Source organism: Anopheles gambiae, chromosome 2 (assembly GCF_943734735.2).
Source record: "Anopheles gambiae chromosome 2, idAnoGambNW_F1_1, whole genome shotgun sequence".
NCBI lineage: Eukaryota > Metazoa > Arthropoda > Insecta > Diptera > Culicidae > Anopheles > Anopheles gambiae.
In genome coordinates, this window is record NC_064601.1 from 37768955 (window position 1) to 37791951 (window position 22997).

Here is a 22997-nt window from a genome sequence, read left to right on the forward strand (position 1 = left end):
TTGCACACCAATTTCTAATGAGGTGATAAAATGTTTATTACACGCTTGAATGAGCACTGCCGTTCCTCACCGGCTCTTGAGCTACCTCTTTCCCCGTGCGTCGAAGGTTGTGTATTTTATGCCGTTTTACTCGTACCCCTACCCCCGCTTATCTCCCTGGCAACCAACGAAAACCCCGGTTGAAATAGTAGGGAAATGCCGACGAGGTGAGACGGGAGCATCGGGGAAGCCCGCTCGCTCAGCTCCGGTTGCGACGTTTTGCATGTAGGAAGTAAGGAAAAGTTTTGCCCTCTACGGTGTGCTCTACGGGGAAAACATGATTCTCCTGGTTGGAGCAAAGCTGGGATGCTCCGAACGCTCGTGAACTGTTGTCAGAAATGCTGACATACTTCCACCAACCACACACATACACACACACTCTCAAACGAATGTACGTATAGACACGCACACACATACCCAGCACGACCGGATGTAAGGTTGCCTGTGTTCGTTCGCGGTCGCCCCGTCTGGCTGGGTGTTCGTGGTCGGGGGAGGACGAGGGCGGAGCGAATGTAATGAAGCAGTTCAAATGGGATAACAATGTAGCCTCACAGTGCAAGTAAGCCTTTGGGACGACACCGGCGCAGACTACTGATGTAAAACCTCCCGGAGCATTGGTTGCAAAAAGGAAGCGTGCTCGGCAAGTTTGCAGCTCGTCCTTGTTGTTTTGGTTGTAATTCGGTACGGTCGATAATCCAGTCGCTCCCCACGCCCTGGGAAGTCATTTAGCAAGCGCTTTTTAGCCAACCGAGATGACTGTAAAGTCTCCCCCGGGACTGGGTGGGTGGGCCGGCGGGCTGGAACGTAGAAGAAACACGAAATGTGGTACTAAATGTGGTGGGAATGTGTAGAATGTGTTCGGCTCCATGCCGGGTCGGGCAGGTCCCGAATCAATTAGTCAACTCGCAAAACTACTACGCACGGTACTGCCAACGGTGCCGGAAGGTGAACGGTTCGCATGTACCACGCGTAAAGGAAGTCATTAAAACAGGGATGGGAAGGACAATAACAAAATCGAGGGAAAAAAATCATCACTCCCTACCCTGAATGGCTTGCATAATCGAAGGTGATGAGGTGAGAAGAAGTAGTAGCACACGCACGGCCTAGCTACGCACCCGCAACAAATAGGTACACCGATATGAAACACCTTTGCTTTGCTGCTATGCCTACGACTGCTCTGGAGAGATTGGGACCATGTGCCAATTTACGCAACGCAAAGAAAATGGCGGGAAAAAAGGGTACCAATTGGTTTCTACGCGCTGCTTTGATTACGTCTTATCGCGGTGATTTCATCTTTACCTTCACGACCAAACGCACCACGTTCGCACTGAGACTCACGTACACACACACAGACCGTATGTTTCCGTTCTTTGCCTTCCATTCCGTCATGTTCTGGGAATGGAGGGGTTTTTTGTTCGCCTTAAACTTTACGTTCACCTTTGCGGTTACTTTGTGGTAGTATTGGTGGGTTGGTGTGCTTTGTAAGGAAGGCAATCGATCCGTCGCTTTCGTAACAGTCGTAAAATGTAGCCTTTTTTGCTGACGTAGGGAGGGGGTTAGGTCGGGGTCACACAGTCATAAAGTGGCATTGTTATGATCGTTAAATTTATTATTGACTTGATGAAGCGAGCCAAAGTGTAACTCGCTCCCGTTTTGGTTGGCGCGAATGTAGACTGAAAAGAAATTTCACTTCTACGGGTAAATTTGTTGTTTTCAATCATTTCAAAGGAGGTTTTTTTTGTTGTTGTACAAATCATTATGCAATCCGCAAAGCAACAAAAAGTTGGGGTTGTTAAGTTTCAACATACAAAGTTTGTTAAGTTAAGTAAGTTTGAATTTGAAGTAAGTTTGATGTAATGTAACCTTTTATTATTGCTTAATTTGTGTTTCCAATTGCTGTTATGATTAAGACTAGCCTTTGTCCAGGGCAACAACAGTGGATTGAGACCCTATACGTTTTCCTATATTAACACCAAATAAACATATAACATACATTATCAATTTACTGTGCTAGTGAATGAAGACGTTTGCTTTAATGTACTTTTTTCAATGAGAGGCAAATGCTAAAAAGCCTAAGAAACAACAACAACTACACCTTATTTCAATTGACAGATTTGATCTGATAACTTTTTACGGATTTTAGAAAGCAAACTCCAAGAAAGTATTTGAATTATTTTACCCATTTGCACTTTTATCGTTTTGTATGCAACAGAGATGTGGCTTTGGTTTGGAAAAAGAAAGATTGAAAAAGTACAACACACAAATATTGTAAAAAAGCTCATTAAATGTCTCCAGGTACTAGCTTTACTTGGTAAATGGCTCTAAAATAACAGCCGACTAGCCCATCAAACTGATAATCCTTCGAATTAGATTAATCTAATGAAACTTTATTTACATATATAATCTAATAAATGACAGTTTTAGTATAACAAAATAAACATTTTTCAAGCACAATGTTGACAACTAACATCTTCCATATAAAATTGGACTAGATTTAGGATAAGCCTTTTAACATAAAAAATCGCTACCCAACTTACACCTTATTACGGTTGGGCACTCCGTCCAGTCGGATTATTATTTAATCTCCTCCAACAGAGAACCACTAGGCTTCAGTGACATGTAAATACGGTACAGCACAAGCGTGTAGTAGCGCCCCGAAATGAAAGACTTCGCCCCGTGCGCCCTCTCAAAGTCCGATAACGCAAAATATCACGCTAAAAAATAACAAACGCTCGAAACGTGCACGTTGCTGCCGGTGGACCATCACACCCTACGGCGCCTTACCTAAAAGAATTACAACCCCCTCGCCGATGGGTGTATTAATTTTAGCACCGCCAATCAACAGCCAACCACGGTCTTTCCGGTGGTGACCGCGTTTGCACGAAGGCGTGAATTGATTACTGCCAGAGCTCAGCTCAGACTCAAGCACTTTCGTCCAGAGTTGTGGAGACCTGGTGGAACTGAATGGCACGACAACGGCGGACAGCTGAAGGGTAATGTGCTTCGTCCACGCACTACCCCGCTTTCCACCGGGGCGCTTGTACACATAGTATATCGCACGCAATAACGGTTAGTCGCCGGTGGAACATGGGCAAACATGATGAGCGTGTGTGTGTGTGTGTGTGTGTGTGTGTGTGTGTGTGTGTGTGTGTGTGTTTAAGTTACCGTTGATGGGCTTCACTCAGTGCAAAATGCTCTAGAAGCGTAGAAAATAGTGTAGAGAAATCGCGCCTAAAGCCTCTCCACGCTAGATGCTAATCCTGGCCCGTTACGGCGTTTTGAAATTTCACGATCCTTGCCAGCAACGTAACCAGCGTCTAATGCAACGGACATCGGTGTAGCTGAGTTACATTCATGAACAAACTCCCAAAGCAAAAGGGCAGAGGATTTAGGGAGGGTTTTTTTTTTCGCTCGTAATTACCGCTCATAGAGCTATTAATTTGTTTAACAACCGACACGGTGCAAAAAAAAACAAGCATTTGCAATATGGCTGACGGAGAGTGTTCAAAAATTCGTTTCGCGCAACAAAACTTTCTCACTAACTCCTTTTAATATGTTTGTCTTTTCTTTTTCTCTCCCACAGGATCGAATATTAAGACTGCAATAGCTATTTTAAATTGTATATTAGCACGACAGCTGTGCTTCGAGGACCCGTCATGTTCAGCGATTCTCGAGATTATACCGCGCGTCTGTGGCCCAGTACCGGGTAAGTAACGAGTTGCACGTTAACGTAGGTGCTTCAAGCGTTGGCAAATGCTTGTGAATCATGTTTGAAGTGAGCAGATAAGTATTGAATAAACCTTTTTATTAAATAATCTACATTGTAACATCTACGGAGCGCAATAATCTTTGGATTGAAACAATATCAACTGTGCCATAAAAATATATTCACCTATTGTTATTATGTTTAGAAATAAGTTCAATAAGATAAAATCACATAGTTCTGTGTAAGCAACTATTAACATGAATCAACCAATAGTGATTGCTAAACCCAATTCAAACCCCCTTTTTTTCTTACGCTTAAATTTATAAAATCAATCGTTAAGTTTCATTTTACCACATTACACGTCTTGCGATTATCTAAATTTATCTTGTTATGGCCCAACCTGCCTACCATATTAGGACACTCACCGACGACTTTAACCATGGCATATCTAACGTTCTTTCGCGACTTTTCGAGACTTCAGAAGCTGCTATTGATGCTTTTGGAAAACCAAAATCATCTTATCAAACTAACGCTTTCACCATGCAGTCAGTTGTTTTAACATCACGGTATCAAAACACGATCATCTTTTTCTTGAGCTTCCTTAATTGTTGCTTCATCATGTCATTAACACCTCCAGAACTGTTGAAATCCAAAAACCAAGGATTAATTCGATGCCTTTGTCTGTTTTAAAAATCGAAAGGATATTACAAAAAAAGGTGGAGTGATCGTATACGACTATCACAATGTTACCTACGATACTCCATCTGAACATTGTGCCGATTGCTGGAACATGTCATTTCTTGCATATTTCATTCACCTTTTTGTTTCTTGGTTTTTGCTGGCAGTCAATGCCTAGAAATATTCATACAGTGAATGCAGGATCATTATCGGTAAAGAAATCGCCACAATGATTTCATTATTTTATTGCATACATTGCATTTTTTTTAAAGAACCTCACCAAATAGGCTTTCTCACAGCGGGAGTGCGTCAAAGACTGTGCCAAAATGAAACGTTCACACGTTTTTCGCTGCTACCAAACAGGTGAACACGCAACTCGGTTCGGTGCAATGAAAGCTTCATGTCGAAGATTGTGCTGCTTGGCAGTTGTCATTGCACGCTTCTGTCTATTTGTCGTACGTAATGATAGGATGCAAGCTGTGCTGTGCTACCAGTTATGTCAATGGCGAAAGGGGAAGAAGAAATAGTACACATACACACACACCCAACACACCCAACACACACGCGGGAAACGCTGAAATGCTGCCTAACGAGTAGTGGCAGCCCTTATTTTCTAACCACTTGAATGCACGTCTCCACAGTTCTTATCGCGGTCGGAAGGTCGTTGATATACTGGCTCTCTTGCTCGCTCCTTCCATGTTGGTATGTGTGTTTTTGTGTGCAGTTGTGCGATTTCACTAAAGAGTAGCTGCGGAGAGCGAGTCGTCGTTGCTGTTGGGTAAAAGGAATACATTTTTTGTTTGCCGTTACCACTGCTGCTACTGCTGCTGCACCTGCCAGATGCACCCGAACCTGAACGGGAGTTTAATTAAAGGAGCCGCCACAAAGTCTGCACGGTCGCGCGCGTGGCGGTGAAGTTGAGTTTGCGTGTGTACGCGCTAGCACCTTGCGAAACACAATAGCGCAAAGGATGCCAGGGTTTGATACTGCTTCTGCTCCTGCACACGCCAATGTTAACGATGCAAATTCGTGGAAATTCCTGCTACATGGTGATGTGGTGTAGGTTTTCACGAACCACGCGCATGCTGCACAACGCACCTGCACTGGGTTGACTTGTGAAGGCGGCACGAATGGAAAAGAAAGCGTCCTAGGTTGTGTGATTTTCGCAAGAAGAAATGTGTGCCGTTGCAAAATCTGTACACATTTATTTATTTTTTCTAACTCAATTTTTAAAGGTAAGCTAAAACACGATTTGGGGCCTCGCCAATGGAAAAACATCATTTGAACAAAAATGTGATTTTTAAATGCAACAATCCGTCCTGTAAAGCCTCTAAAATAGGATGACACTAATTAGAGCTGAAAACTGAAGGGCTTTCGTTTTAAACAACCCCTCGCTTCATCGGCACACGTTTTGAGCGAGCCCTCTGCTGCACCGGATGTTGCAACTGAACGGCTGCAGCTAAAGTCAAAACGATCGCTCAAGTGGCCACCCTCTCCCTTCGCTCCCATTTCTGCCAGCTTTAATGTTTATCCATTTAAGGGAAGGCTTTGTAGACTAGCGCCAGCCGGTTGCGTTCTTAAAAGTCATTAATATTCTTTCCCCCATCTAAAGACGTCCTCCATCCCTTCCGCCGTGTCGATTTCTTTTGTGCTCACACGTGAACGCAGCTGTGTGTCTGTGTGACTTCGGTGGAACAATCTTGCATGGTGGTTAAACCGAGCTATTCAATGCTTAAGAATCTCGTTCGGGCGCGCGTAACAACAGCACCGGGTGAATCTGGAACGACAGGGACACAGAGATAAGCCTTTTGCATGTCGACGTTCAGGCAGACCGCTCACCCGTCATTGGCTGGGAAGTGGTACCGCTTTTGCTCATGATGTTGCTTCCCGTGTCCCATAAAGAGCAAACCTGTATCAAGTTCAAGTGCTCCCACCAGCGTCGAGAGCTTGGTTGACGCTTCCTTCCCATGGCCCTACCGATGGCACAAGATTCTGATCAACTCATTCCACCCCGGCAGTATACACAAAAAAGAGCTTTCCCACGGTTTCTGTCCCACTGGTGGTGCAAAGGCAGCTGCAGGTTTGACTCGTACCAGCTCGCACGGTGGTGCCCGAATGTGGTAAGTGTATGCAAATTTATGCAACGCCTTCGCAACCTCTTCCACCATGTTCGGGTGGTCACATTTTTCGTGCGGGGGTCCTTCTCCGGACGCATGAAGCTGCTTTCACGGTGTGTCCAAATTTCTGCCGTATTTCGGTTGTGTTGCGACACCACGCCAGACGCTTCCCTTGCGTCTGCGATGGGACAACTTTGTCGATAAAGACCGGAAATACTAACATCAGCACTGCTTTAGAGCGAGAATGTAGTGGGCCGAGCGGTCAAATCTGACTTTCGTAAAAGCAAATGGGAGCAGAATGGTGTTGGAAACGTCGTATGTGTCTGAGTCCTGATTGGAAATGCGATCCGAAATGCAAACACGAGCTTGTGGATGACGTGGACGAATTCCACGTTAAATAGAGTCATGAATGAAGATGACGGGTTACGGTAAGTTACTCCCTAAGTACTCTCGTGTACTTTGAGCAGATAGATACTCTCTTACCAAGAATCGATTGTTTGGTAAGTCGGCCTTAGCAAGTGAATACCTTATTGTACATGTTATTTTAATGAGGTACCACTACTAGTCCATTGTGTGTTCGTGTGTGTTGGAAATTGAGATGGCCTTCACTGATCTGCTCACTGCATTTCGATTATCTGACTCAGGATCTCAAAAATGTACAATGTATGCCAACATCGATCTTGTGCTGTTTTGTCATTCCCCCTTTCCACTCTTATCCCTCCAAGTAGATTTTCCGAATAGTATGCAAATGAATCATGATCATCATCATCATCGTCATCGTCATATTGTGAAGAAAAATGCTATCAAATAAAGGCAACAAAACGAAACCCACTCCCAATGCTCCGAGAGTAGGAGTAAAAGGGAAGTGGCGAAGCTGATGGAACAGATTTTGGGATGTAATCTGCGGATGATGAAATTTCGACGTTTTCCGGCAGAATCGTAGGAGTGCTGTAGGGAAAGGGGCCGACTGTACAGGGTTAGACAAGCTTGACTGTTTAGAATGCATCCAAAATTCCATGTAAGCCGGTTCTTTTGTGTGGGACGCTGCCCAATCTCGATGGCAGATTGGCAGATGAGTTGGATGATGACGACTTGCTCTTTTATAATGCAACCTGTTGAAATATGTTTAGATTTTTCCCATGTTATTGTGTGTATGTATCGTTCTTTGTGAAGAGTTTGCCAAAAGCTCTTTTCATTGTATGTGATTCGGATGTAGTTTTATTTTTCTATGCATGTATTCCGTTGTTGTAATAGAGATGTTTACTATTCTACCCTATTACTAATGTTAAAGTTTGCATTATAGTAGGGTCCTTATTTACCGTATCAGCATTTGTTGTTGTTTTTGCAAGCCATTATGCAAAATGCAAACATTACTTGAGATTTGCTAAACCAAGTGCTTAGGAACCTCATTAAATGGAGATTAGTTGCATAGAAGCTGTTTTGCAAGGCCTTTTAGGAGTTGGAATTGGATATTGTTAATTCAATAAGATTCGTTTTATTCTCGGTACGCCTTGTATTCTCGGTGTGTGCGTTTACTTTTATTCAGAGCAATTGTATTGTATGTTGAATTTAGGAGAATATCTTAAAAAATGTGAAACAAAGTAACTGAACCTTAATGCATCCTATCAGTATATTAACGTTTGAATGCAATCTGATTGTAAAGCTACAGTTCGTAAATCATCCATTCCATCGCACTCTTACTTCCCGTGGTCTACAGCACAGCAAAGGTGAGCTCTTTACATTTGCAAATCAAACTGTCTTCAACTGTCTAACTTTCTTTTCTCCGTTTACTACTCCTTACCAACTCGCCCAGTACTGCTGTTGTACTGCTCATCACGGTTAGACCACTGCACCGGAAGCAAAGAAATGCAGCAAAAGAGACACCTTCAAGTAGAGCTACCTGGCGCCGGTATCGATTTTACTTCAACTCAATCGATCGCCATAAACTATGCGCTCTATTTGCTTCCGGGCAGCCAAGACTCTTCTTGTGGCGTTACTCGGCGCAACAGCACACACTACCCCTGCCGCGTTGTTCCTTTCGCATTCGACGCCAACCAACTTCTGCCCAGAAACCGTTTCGACCGTTACTCCCAAAACTTGTGGCAGTGATGAACTTTTCCTCTTTTCCTTTTCCTTTCCGGGGCCGCTTACGTAAGCACTGGCCGTCGTCGGACTGCAGTATTAAGTCCGTTTGTTCCGGGGCACCTTGTGCACACTTGTAACTGCTGCCAATCGTGGCGAGGATGGGGAAGTGATTCTTCGTCTTACCAAGCACCCGGGGAAGCCAATGGATGTGGGAATTGGAAATGCGGACCAGTGTTTGATTGGTCTCTATGTGTGTGCCGATCCACCCCGAATTGACATCCAGCCGGCAGTGTATCAATGTATTTCGCCGCCGAAAACTGCATCGCTAGCATGTTTGCTTTCGGGTTTAAGTCCTGCCCCATCGCTTCCCATTTTCTTCCCGCTCGTGCAGCTACAGTAGTGTTAGTATGCTCGGTGTGCCTTTTGGCTGTTCGATTTTGATATCGGAAGTAAAATACAACGAAAATTCAAACGAGCGCGTTCGGAACACATCTAGCTCATCTTCCCTAGCCCTGGCCCAACGGGCGGACATTTATTTGCTACAATCGCAAAACTTTTACGAGCATAAATTTGCATATCAACCGACTCGAAATGAATACGTTTCGAGCAGGATGTGAAGGCAGCTTGCTGGAGGAATGGGAATGTGTTTGGCCCCAAATTGGACCACTGCAGCGCAGGAATAATTTCCAATACATTTTTCTTGAGTGAATCGTTCCGATCAGCAGGTCTTCCCGCAGGACAAGTGGTACGGGAAGTAAATTATAGTTTTTATTTGAGAGCATTATTCATCGAATCTGTTTGAAACTAGAAAAAACATCTTTAACATTTACCAGTTTACTTAACTTGGTGCCCAGCTAGTGGTTTTAGTTATAAAATTTAGCGTTACTACAGCTCCAGCCTTATTTTCCAAAAAACAATCCAGGACGAACAAAACTAATCGACTGTACATCGCCCTAATTTGAGGAAGCGCATCAAACTGCCTGTTCGTTTCAGCAAGCGACGTCAACTTCTTCTCACTGCCAGTGACTGTAATCATACTAAACCCACACATACTTACAGACACACACACGCACGCACAAGCCCCGAAACTAGGTAAGATAAAATTGATTGCGACAGTCGTGACAGTGACAATTTTATTAATACACGTTCACCCGTCTCAACGACAGACAGGGACATGGATCAGGGTAGGTGCAATGGCCGATGACAATCCCTTTTTCTTACTGTTGTTATCGTCTCCACGCTAAAATGTCAATAAACGTTTTGAGCCGGTTATTTTCATCGCTTCTCCTCGGTAGCAGTCAGTGAGTAAAACCAGGTTGGGTGTCAGAAAAGGTGGCAACAACACCGATGAAGCAAGGGGCCTAAGCCTTTTTATGGAGTCAATCCGTGCTCAAGACCCGGTAGATGGCAAAGATTTTCTTTTTTTTGTAAATCTTATAAACGCAAGAGGTCTTTTACATACGAATAATAAGATGGTTGACGATCAAACGTGATAAAACTGTACCTAAAAAGCATCCAGAACGAATCCGCATGTCACCGCACCTGAGGAAAACATCCGCGATGACATTCTCTTTCAGCGTGGTGTCTGTGATCGGTGCTATGGTGATTGTCATACGCCTGATGAACTTCCCCAAAGCGTTCCCCAATTGTATGAGTGAGGTAAAAGTCTTTGATGTTTCGGTAATACCCCTAATTCAAGTGGAAGAAACTCCCTGCAGCATGGGCAATATGTCATGGAAGAAAGCATCACTTCACATTGATTGCACAGGGCTGATACGCAGATCGGTAAGTTCAGTAATTGTCAGTCTCGGCTCTTGATTGACTGTACCAAAGCTGTACTGCAAGCTGTTACGAATCGAAGCGGAAGGTCATCACCATTGCCAGCTTTATCGGTAAGTGCCGTCGGAATTAGGTCTTCTTCGTACATCGGCTCGACCGTCTCAAAGCTCATAATCTCTTCGCTTTTCCGGTAGTTTACGCCACGAGTCGAGGAGGTTGATTGGTTTGGCATGTATCGATAGCAGGCTACATTATGCCTGTTTTTTTGTTGCTTTCCCTCTCCCCGAAAATGGTCGATAAATCAGATTCGCTTAGCTTTTTCGCGTTCGGTTTGTTCGCGCGTTAGCGTCCTTTGCATTCCTGGGCGAAGACTCAGCTTCCACGCTCCAGAGGGCTGCCGTTTCGGGCAAGCGATCATTAGAAGCGAATGCTTTGGCTCATTAGGGTGAGTTTCGAAAGGGAGGATTGTTTCCCCCTTCTATTCTGACCTCTTGAGCTTCCATATTGTGCCATCATTATCCAGGCCACTCTCGGTATGTGACTTTCTTGAGGAATAGTGTGTGTGTGTGTTTTTTTTTTCTTTCCCTCGTTCGCCCATCTATTCCCCATTTCGAGGAGGAAATGAGCTCCCGCAGGAGCTGATAAACCTGACACTTGACACTTTTGGTGTCCTGTCATGTCACGGGCAAGATTGAGCCGGGGCTAAACGTTTCGTTCGCCCGAAATACCGACCGAATTTCTGTCCCGAGTGATTGATGAGCCGTCGCCATGCTGGGGAAAGCAGAAGAAGCAGAGCAGCAAATACGGCTCAAAACAAGAGATCGTGCTGGCACGTGTCCCGTGTGTGTTGTGTTTCTGGGGTGGTGTCGTGTTGTAACGTTAATTCAATGAGCAAATATTTAACCCACTCACACGAAAGCTAGCAATTTCGGTTCTTTTTCAACGACAATGAAAGATAATTTATAATCACAAAGCGCAATGCAAAGTTTATGTTCCTAAGCAATAGGAAGGGAGTACATTCTACGCATTTCAATGTCGAACGCTTGTGTGTACGTGCGTTTCAGGTTTGGAACGGTGCGGTTTTTATTTGCCTTTTCTATGTTTGAAATTCCAACAAGCTATAGGCTGCATGGCTATACTAAAAGGAATGCATTTTTTTTAAACAATTTTCTCATCTCGATGGAAGTCGCTTTCAATAATCACGAAAAGCAAACAGAAGTACATTGTTGAAATAGAACGCCAAACAAATAGGAGAGAAAATGTTCTTCTTTTTGCCGTGTCTATATCGCACTGTACCGTAACCGCAGTGCAACCCCAGAAACACTCACCAACCATGCTTACCAAATTGACTTTCTCAATTAGGGAAATTAAGATCCGTTCCCCCGGCGGCCACAGACGGACACCGACCGATGGAGAGCGATGGTGAAAATTTTCACTTTTCCACCGCGCTTCATTTATCTCTTCGATTCGCCGGCCTCGCTTTGTTCGGAGCGGCTGCCCGATGGGTTTCGGTCGTTGGTCGTACGGTTTTCGTTCATTGCGGTTTTGTCTCCACCGGTACCATCCCACGAAGCGTCCTAACGAACGTCGACGATTTCATTTTAAGTGCCATGGTTTCCGAGCAATGAATTACACATCATTAGACTTTTGCAGAGATGCGCGGACGAACGGGATGCAGGGGTGTTAAATGAGTCAGCGAAAAAAAAAAAAACCCCAAACTGCGAGAAGAAATATCTTCTACCGAGACCATCAAATCACGCCATTCAGCCATCCGTCCTGCGCACGATTTCGATCCACCTTTTACCATCTTGGGAATCTCGGAAGCGATCGAAATTGGTGATGGTCCTGTCGGTGTAATTCTTTGCTTCGGGCATGCTTTTTGTTTCCTTTCTTACTACTCACCACCCTCAAATGCGCCATTATTTTTCACCCTCCGCAAAGCCACCTTTCATCGCACTGCCCGCCCCCGTTGAATGGTCGTGGGTAATTGGCAACTGTATAAAACAAAAACAGTAAAAAAAACAACGCACACACACACACACACACACACACACAGACTACGGCGGAAAGTGAAAAGCTCAATGCGCAATAAGCGTGGTGTTAAAAACCGAAACACATCAGCGAAGCGAGAAAATTAAGTGGAAGAACTCATTTAGCTGTGGACGAAATTGAGCAAAAATAAATTCATTATTGTTTCCCGTCGAGCCCCGTTTGGTTCCCGTAATTCATTATCGTCCATCTGGGCGTCCATCTTCGCGCGCGTTCGCTGGACAGGGCGGGAAGACAGTGAAGACGTCCGATTTAACGCTCTGAAGCAACTGGCAGCGACTAATGCATTCGCAGGGGGTAAGCGAGGCACGAGCGCATAATCGTCCGCGTGTCCTGTTTCCATCCGAGAAAAGTGTCCCATTTGGTGGTTGGACTGCTGGGAGGCGGTCGGAACCCGGAGGCACACAGCAGAAGGGCGCTGGCAAAAAGGTAGTAAATAGCAATTTGTCATTGGCACGATCTCTTTCCGAGCAGCGTCCCTGTTTTAAACGCATCTGTCGTACGGAGGCTGGATTTTTTTATGCTCGCTGAAAGTCATTGTTCTTAAAGCGTTTTAGCGAGTAAATTGGACGGAAGGTAAAAAGCAAGATGTCTCATAAACGGATGGACAGAACTCGCGCTTAAACGCTAGACACGGGCACTTTGGGCGTGATCGCTAAGGTAACAAGACAACGATGGGCCAGCACGAACAAGACGCACCTGTTTTTTGATGTCTCAGCAGCTGTCCCAACTGTCTGGGCGATATCTGTTTTCGTTCTACCCGGTGCGTGCTCTGTTTTAAACATCTTTATTTTCATTCATTTTCCGTGTTCCAGGCGATGGCGTAGGTTCGTAGAAAAGGGATAAAAACTTGTTTTCATAGAAGTAACAATAAAAAGCATTAAAAGCATGACACATTACTCAAAAGGCTGATAGAAAATGCAGATGCAGACAAAATGCTTTCACTTTATTCCATTTTTTTAAATTGTTTTGATATGGTAATGTTGAACTATTAAAGTACTAAACATTAACACACTTTGTGGGTTTAACGAGTTGTGCATGATTCTTTGTTTGACTTTGTAGATATAAATTATTAAAACCGATCTGTGGATTATTCATTTTTGAAGGCTTCACAATTCTATATTGATATATGTACCACTTATCTAACCCTTATAGTATTCATTAATCGTAATTGTAAATAAATCTAATGGTTTAATAATGTGATAATTACTATCTATTTATCTGAAAGTCACGCATAATAAAAAAGCTCTAATTAAAAATAGATTACCAATATTTACAATCTGTACCCTTCGTAACAAGTAAATTAATACCAACTACACGGCAAAGTTATTCAATTCTGAGGGTTTCAATATAACGTTTTGTTATCATGGCACTGACCTCAAAGCTGCTGCGTCTGATTATACTAAGGCCCCGTAAGCAATCATTAACATTAAAGCTTTTGGATCTGGCCCTAATAACGTTCCTAGTCCTATTTCACAGGATCCGTATGCGCGGAATTTCGTTCAACGAACTGAGTTTAAACTTATCATTGTTATTTATTTACTGGGACGGGTTGCAAATATTACAACAGTTGCTTCGGCTGGAATTTATTTCGAGTTCATAGAATGAACTGTTAATCTATTCAATCGAATCTATTTCGGAGTGAAAATTTTAACTTATATTCGACTTGAATCCAAAAGAAAATTTCTTTATCAAACCCTGTGTCAACGAGTATAATTCATTAATTTCAATACTCATATATCAAAAATCTTCAACTCTCTCAAATTTACTATACCCAGTCTGTCATGATCCTTATCCATTAAACGCGTTTGACGTAAATCTCGACAAATGAATCTTCGCCATCAGCCACCGTTATATCCACTGAAAACAAGCACACACACACACACGCATATATACTCAAGGGGAAAGAGGGGAAGTTTAGGGAGCGTGTTTTTGAGGGGGTAATTTTTCGGTGGAAGTACTTAATGTGAGTCAATAACGGCAATCGGATTACTCAAGGTAGAAATTGCCTCTTTAACCTTTCCCCTTCAATTCAGCGTGGGGCCGGGTGTTTGGATTTGAAAAGGGTTAATTCACGAGCACCTAGGTTGAAATTAATGATAGCGATTAGGCTGGTCAGTGATTATGCCGTACGGATTAAGGGGAAGCTTTACGCTCAGTTGTTCGCCTTTGTGTAAGGCAATCCTATTAATTTATAGCAAACATTTGATCACAAACATCACGTTAACATGTAAGCTATTTGTAGGAACATTGCATTATTTGGTTCAAGGTAAGAAGACCCATAAAAAGAATCGATTTATCTAGTGGTCAAGTGTTACCTAATAAACTAAATCAAAACTGGCATTAACCTCATTTGGTAGAAAAAATCTCTCAATTTTACGAAAATAATTGTCGAAAAAAAATAATTGATTATCTCAATTGAACACAAAACTGTACTTGAATTTTCCACGTTTTGCTTAAGGTGGATGTTAGCTTTACGGGCTATTCGTAACCTCCTCAGTACCACCCTTTCAGCCGCTTCCTAGGTTCTAGGCAATCGATACCGCCAATGCTGGTGTTGGTGTGGAATGGAATGTACCCGTGCTACACGCGTTTGTGATGGTGAACCACGGTGATCCATCCAAAATCCATGCAAATTACCACAGCTATCGTTATGGTTGATCGTCCGACCTCCGCCAGCACACCTCCAACACCATGGCCGAGGTTTCCACCAGCACAACAAATGGCAAAAACCGTGAGCAAAAAAAAAAACAAAACACGAAGCTAAATCAAAAGAGAATCAATGGCTCGCTGCGTAGTACGGCAGGGTATTTGGCAGCAAAGTCTCGCATCGGTGGCAAACATTGCTTCACGGAAACATGGGCCGAAGAATCAGCACGACCACACCGGCAACAGCGGGGAGCTAGTAGTACAGGTTCCAGTTGTAGATTTCGCAATCCGATAGCCCAAAAGCGGCGTGCGGTGGACTGCAAAAAAAAAAAACAAAAAAAAAAGAAAACGCCACGGATGGCGCTACCAAGACGGATCGTTGTAAGCTGGATTTGAGGCCGGCCGCGACGGTCGATTCTTACCTTGAAACGTCACGGAATGGAAAGAAAATCGACGAAATCGTGAAAGTATAATTACAGCTCCTTTTTTTTCGCTGTTGGCTTACTTCGTTTTCACTCACCCTTACTCTTCGTTGTTGCTTCTTTGACAAAGTTAATGTTCTTTTATGAATCCACCATCGCGGGTGAAGGACTGTATAGCAGTAGTAGTAGTGGTGGCAACAACATGAGAAGTAGTAGTAGTAGTATTGGTAGTTTTCTTCTCATACCGGTGGAGCATACTTTCTGTGTGCGTTCCATTCTTCGTTATTTTCATCCAGTGAATCGGAGGTGAATGGCGGTGGAAACTTAAGTAAAACGTCGTAATAAGATATGCTACACCTCGTCATTTGTGGTGGAAACGAATCCGTGGGATATGAAATGTTTTGTTGAGTTGTTGAGGGGGAAAAAGCAAATTACAGTAAAGCTGGAGTCAAGCAAACTTTAACTCACATTACGTTACATACTGTGCATTATGTCGATCATCAAAACAAGCTGACAGGAAGGTGCAAGTTCTCTTCCTTTCTATGTTAAACTATTTGTTTAGTGTACTTAAGCTTGTATGATTCATTTATTATACTTGAAAAACACACCATTTAAACAAAATTAAAGAACATTGTGTTGAAATGCTCCTTTTTACAACACTGCTGAAGAAACAATGTGAACCTTACTCACTTCATACACACAAACACACACACACACATACTAGGTTGTTGGAGTTCTTAACCGCTATCTAGAAGTACCTCAGCACGATGGCCACCAGCACCCACCCTCGCAGCTCATAAATATGGCTTGTAAATAATTTATTATCGGCCGATAATTGCCTTCCCGCCTGCGGTGGGAAAATCAAGACATGGCAATCACACACATACACACACAACACTGAGAAACTCCTAAGCACGCGCAGTATATTCGATGTGAAAAATGGTTCCATCATGTGGTCTTTGGGGTCCCGGGTAAGTTTGGGGCCCCGAACTGTTTCGAACCGTACCTCTTGCGCGTCGATTTAGCACCAGTTGAAGGTCAGCGCTCGGTTATTTTATTTTATTTTATTTCGTTTTTATTTTGTTATGTAGATAGCTCCAACACTCCGCGGGGTCATGAAGCCGGTGCTAGTTGCCCGTTTCGACCCCACCCTCCTCAGCAGTGTAGCACTGGTATGAACTGAATGGTGCTGAAACACATTGAGCACAACACTGGCCTCCGATTTTGGGTGGCCGTCCGGGGTGGCCGTTCCCATTCGGTCACCGGTGATTGTGATCCTTAATTTTGCACGCTCGTAATTTTACGTTGATGGGGCACGAGCCAAACTTATGGGGAGCAATATGATTTTGTTTCTTCTTCAGCTAAAAAAAAAAAGGATATAAATATCATTTTTCATTCTGCCATCGGGTTGTGGGGTAGAGGGGGTAAAGAAAGGGAACGGATTTGATTAAGTGACTCGGTGTGTTTTGTTTCGCTGAATTCTTTTTTACCCTATGAGTGTGACAAATGAAATGGGTACGTTTGGCGTCAGCCTTCGTATTTATTTCTGCGAAAAATACTGTGTTGCATTTTAAATTGCAAATGATGCGCCTGTTGAGTTTACTAAGGTTTTAATCTTGGTACAGAATAGTCTAAATAACTTGGAGATAGTTTTTTGTGAGTTCTATGGCCGAGCATGAGAGGTAGAGTTGTTCATTGGTGACGAAATAAATCCATTGAAGGGAAAGAATGAATTATGAATCATTGAAGCATTAAAATTCATATACATTGAGCCCGAAAACCCAAATTCAATTCAAATTATTGCACCTAAAAGGCATGGAACTGCAATTTAATCGACATTTTCTGTTTGAATATGCATCTTTTCCAACAAGCTGCAACAATACTGCTGCTTTTTTGTTGTGCTGCTCTAACATTCCCTTCAACCCATTATGTGATTGATATTTTTTCACCGTTTCCACCGAACGAATTTTGAGTCTCCCTCAAAGACATCAGCCAACGAAACGGACGGTTCCCACGGCAATGATAAGTAACTATGTTCCTTCCTGTGCCCGCGTTTTTGTTCCCAAACCGGAAAGGATGCAAAAACTTACGAAGCTCGCAGGTTACTCGCAGGTTTCGCTTTCGCGTGACCGTGAAGCACCCAAGGAGCATAAATGCGGCGAAGCCATCCGGCACGATTCGCGACCGGAACCATGCCCAATTTTATGCTTCAACTCGTAGCAGTGCGACATAAATTGGGGCGACGAGATGAGGGTGCCGGGTAAGCTGGAGCAAAAAAAAACTATGAAAGATAGATGGTCTATGGACGCTGCGAATGTGTCTTATTCGTGGAAACGGAGACGCTGAGATGCTGAGCACTGCTGCATGCTGGCGGAGGTTTATAAATTATTCAAAATATTTTATTGAACCATCGAGAGTTGAGCGATGCTCCGACGGTATTAAAGCTTGCGCACCATTGCTTTCAGCAGCGAACCCCGCCAGGGTTCGTAAAGTAAGGGAATCGAATACCAAATGCATTGAGTGTTTTGTTTTGTAAAGCATATTAAAGCTACCGGAATGAGCTACAATATCGCACAATTTACTAACCACTTTTGAGCCGCATAGCAAAAGTGAGGCATGCTACTCAGCGCCTTCTTCCTGCATTCCTCCCACAACCTTCCCTAAACCCCATTTTCCGAAATATCTAGCAGCTGGTGAACAGTGGATAGGAACAGTGCTTTTAATAGGAATTAAATTTTCATTTTCTACCACCTGCGCCATGGTTCCGGTAAACCACAGCAATCCGATCCCGAAACCGACCGTACGGTACCGGTTTTCTCGATTTTTGCTAAAGGTTCTCTCATAAAAATTCATTGACACTTTTGGGTTTCGGTTTGAGAGGGGGAAAAACTGGTAACCGGAAAAATAAGAAAAATTGAAAATGGATGCAGGAAAAAAAACACACAATAACCGCAATCCCGTGAAAAAAAAAAACTCCCTTGCAAAACTAGCCACGGGTCAATGAAAAGGGCTGTCTTGGAAAATATGTTCAGAAAAGAGAATATTGAGCACCGACCTGAGCGGGCAGCGAAAAGGAGTGATTTTGATGTGTTTTGAACAAGAAGGGCAGCAGCAACAACAAAAAATCCATCTAAAACGTTCACATGATCACGCAAGGATTCATTTAATCCATCCCGACCTAAATGTTGCCTCCCCAGCCAGCACACCTTTTTGGCCGCTGCTTTTGCGAACCATTTTTCGGTTTTTTGTTTTCATTCGCCCAAACAACGCCTCCCAAAGACAAAAAGGGAGCAAACAAAATAAAGGGCTCAAAAATTTACTAACGACTGCTTAAGACGTGGGAAAATCATTAAACAACCAAGAAATTCTTCACCTTTTACCGCGCGTCTCCTTTACGCGCTGCGTTCGCTTTCATTTAACCCCCAGGTTTTCACTTTCCTTTCTCTTTACAGTTGCCTGCAGCACCGTTACCGTAACGAAATGTCAGGCCGCCCTCCGGACGCTGCAGGCGTTTCCCTTTTTCCGGCCCACCTGCCTGTGCAAGGAGCCGGGCATCGATCCGGACTGTAATTATTTTCGGGACTTCCTGTTCGATCATCCCTGCGGTTTCGTCTCGAAGAAAGGTAAGCTAAGCGGATTCGCATGGAAAATTGTGGTTCCCTCCGGTTGTTCTTTTCATTTTTCAGCATCAGGTTTTGCCAGGTTGTGTTGTTGTAAGGTAACTTTGGTTTTTGTCTGTTAGTCTGTAAGCTTAAGGCAGACAACTAACACTCTTAATTTAATGATAATTACAACAAATTCTCTTAATTTAATCGAAGAAATGATAACAAAATCTAAAGCTAAAGAAATAAACTTAACCGTGACAAACACCAGCAATACGCACAGCCCTTTTGTACAGCATTGCTGCTGGGAAACATGTCAATAGAGTCAACGTACTTATGCTCACGATAACTTCTTTGTTGTTATTTCAACTATAAAATTCATTACGCCGATGTGACAGGAACTGGAACAACTAGCCCATTACTTACTAACTTACTTATCGGGCGCTACAAACAACTAGCTCATTACGGGAATGAAATGTTGCTCGAAGCATCAAGCTCGGTAGTCGGGTACGCGTGGTTGCATTCAAAATATAGCAAGAAAATCAACGACCCGTGGCCCGCCGTTCAGCGCAATCTTCAAAGAGAGCCACTCCGTAGTGCGCTGGCGGCAACGAACAGAGTCCATGGAATGGCAATGGAATAGTTTGCCGACAGTTGTCGCTTACTTTCAAAGCTCCTAATTAGCTATCTGATGCTTGGCACTTATTCGATGTTTCTAAGTGCAGATCATATTCCGGTGCAATGTATCCAAATGTTGATGTTTGTTGGATTCTTGGATAAGATAAAACATATTTTTTTAAATTATACTTAACAAAATACACCAAATTTGTGCACGAAAGTTAAATTGGCAGGAACCTTTTGATAATGCTCTAGAGTTGTTTAACAATTATGTGCCGCTTGCATGCCCCAGACCACAATACTCGTTCAAACTGTGTGTGCAGACATGGAATGTGAGGTATGTTTTCCTTTTCGTGCATTATTTTCTCTGATTTGTTGCATAATACCGTACAAAATAAAACAAACCCTGCTACGTCAGTTAGTGTTGGTATGTTTTCAGAGGGAGAGAGAGAGAGAAAGGAAGAGAAAAGAGTGAGGGTGAGAAGGGGCGTGGGTGGTGGAACCACCCGGCCGCCCCGTAGTGCCTCGATTGCCAGCCAAGTCTCTTCTCACCGGCTCCGGTAAATATTTTGTCTACAAATATTCACTTAGCTTTGGCTGGATAGAATTGCTTCACAAGAACGATGTAATTACGATGCCACTGGATGAGCAAGAGCAGGATGGGCAGGATGGGGCGAATGAGCTTTAAAAATATTTATCCGAGCAAAAAATAATCCTTCCAGTGCGGGAACCAACGGTACGGAAAGCTTTTCCAACGCTGCCATTGCTCGCCGCCTGGTTTAGCAAGCAAGAAAGAAACAACCGAATCCCAAGCTCCGGATGTTCAGGTAACATATAATTTCCTCACCCTCCGGAGGTTGTCTTCCGAATCATTCCCTCTTCCGTTCACCCAGTTTGCCGCAGCAGCAGTAGCAGTGAGCACGAAATATGGATCTCCAGCAGCAAAATTTATTTATGAGCACACAAAAGTTCACCACACCGCTGCCGTTGGCTCAAGCTCTTATCCTTTTTTTCTCTCTCTCGCTCTCTCTCCCTCTCGTTTTCTCACGGAGGGACAGGCACCTCTTTCGTACGCTTTCGGTTTTCCGTCCTCGAGGGTGACTGACGAGCTGACTGAACATGACAGCGTATTATGGCTTTGACGGTGGTCTACTACACACACATAAAGCAGAAAAGAGTGGCCGTTGTGCTGAAAGGAAGTTTGTACGTAACGAAACAAAAACGGGTGGCAAAGGAACCGCCGAAGTAGCTCAAGACGGGTTAGAATGTGAGCGGGATGGGCCGAGCAGGTACGCGAAACAGTCTTACATTCATCTCCCAATTCGAATCCATTTACCGGTGTACGGTGTTCCAAAATGTTCAGCTCCTCTGCTGCATCACCTTGGGACTGAAGGTCGTTCAAATCATCTACACCGATACCCATCGCTCTACCAAAGTTACACACACACACCAGGGATACAGAGATCAACAGGGTGGTTGGATGGTTGGTGCAATTTTTATCCAAAAGCGAACACTGAACCAACGATGACCTGGACAGTGGGGGGAAAGTCTTGAAAAGTGCCACGAAGAAGGGTTCAAAATTTCATAACTTTCGCTGGCTGTCGTTCTGCGTTTTGCTCAAGATGGAAGGGAAAAGTGGTAAGAAAATGCAACTTCCGTGAAGGCAACCATTCGGTGCAATGGCATTCTCGCATGACAACTTCATTTGATGAAAAATCCGTCCGCCCTTGCATCACTATTGCTGGGGCAAGGGTTTGACGTAAACTTAGGGGATTATAGGGTGATGTGAACACAGGAAGCTGCTTTGAGATTTGACCGTGACATGTTGGTTTAGAAATAGTCTCTTTGAAGAACAAACTTAACAGACATAATAACCAATTCAGTTAGATGGTTTTAATGCAACTTAGGAAAACTTGGATCAACAACCAATTGAATAAATTGGAAAGCAGCACACTCTGACTCGTCCTTTAATATAAGGAATTTTTAAAGCAATGAACTAAGATAGCGTTCCCAAATCCTATTGATTGTGTATTGATGCCCCATTAGCGCAAACAGTTTTGCAGACGAACCATTTCTACTCCATGCTTCTTGCTTAGCCAAACCCCCTGCCCTAACCACCGTTTAATGTTATTGTGTTGCGTCTTCCTTTGGAGTGGAGGCCTGTTCAATTTAAAAAAAAACCGAAAGCTTCCTCTAGTAGCGCATGTGTGTTGTGTACCGCAAGCCCCAACTTTACCCGAAGCATAATGTTTTCCCCTCAATTTATTGCACTCCCGTGCACCGCTCAACCCGCCTACACTGCATGGCGTGAGTCTTCGAGCACAATCTTCTATTGACTGGCAGAGGAAATTCAAATCACGTTCCTTTGCGACCTCGGGCTTATGAGAAGAGGAAAAAAAGCTTCCCTCTTTCTTTTCTTTAAGTGCAACGAAAAAAAAATCAGTTACGTTCTATGTTCTTTATGTTCGTAGGAAATAATTAATGAAACATGTCATCCAATGGGCATGGGAGTAGAAAAAAAAAATCAAAGTAAAAAATATTCGCAAGCACTTTAAAAAAAAACCCTCCCCCCCCCCCCCACTCTCCCTACAATGTGTGTCAATGGGTACGGTTTATTAGCAAACGGTTCGCCGGTTCGCATGTGTGCTCACGGCTACATTAGTGTCACCCGGCTACGTGTCGAGATTCGATACACTTCCGCATTTGCGCTGGTCACGCGTTTAACTTTTCCATTCCGGCACATTCACACAAGCACACACACTCTCCGGGCCGGGCCACTAGTGGAACGTACCGAAGCGCCGAACAGGACAGTTTCGTTGGCACGTACGCGGCGTTTGTTAAGGCGAAGAAGCGCAAAAGCTTTTATTGCTTGCGCTTCAATCGTGCTTCGGCGGTGCAGTGATGGCACTCCCAGCCCGGCGGGGTTGGTTAAAACCCCCAACGGGAGAGTGCAATTTTTATGGTGGATCATTACAGCAGTGCACTGCTGTAGGGAGAATGTGGGACAGATCAAACTCGTTTATTTTTAAGGAACCATTTTCGTTCAACTTGTGAAGAATATTTGATTGCGACATTTAATTCCGATGGGTTGTGTTTTACAACTTATTTAAATGGGACAAATTTTGTTTGGGTAACTAGTTGAAACTTACATTTATTTAAAAAAATCCTTTTCATCCTGATACCTCCAATCGATACAAACAAGAATGCACGTATCCGAACGGGAGAATCATTGTGCCGCTACATCCACGGTACC

At 43.7% G+C, this 22997-nt stretch overlaps 1 protein-coding gene across 6 annotated transcripts in view; it reads left to right on the plus strand.

Moving 5' to 3' along the window:
• The window catches only part of LOC5667534 (uncharacterized), a 136073-nt gene that overhangs the window by 88293 nt on the left and 24783 nt on the right, over window positions 1-22997 (plus strand). For all 6 annotated transcript variants that reach the window (XM_061641869.1, XM_061641865.1, XM_061641868.1 and 3 more), the window contains exons 3-4: window positions 3623-3745; window positions 18977-19147. In XM_061641869.1, coding sequence (XP_061497853.1) covers window positions 3623-3745; window positions 18977-19147 — 294 coding nt within the window. The remainder of the gene's footprint in view (window positions 1-3622; window positions 3746-18976; window positions 19148-22997) is intronic.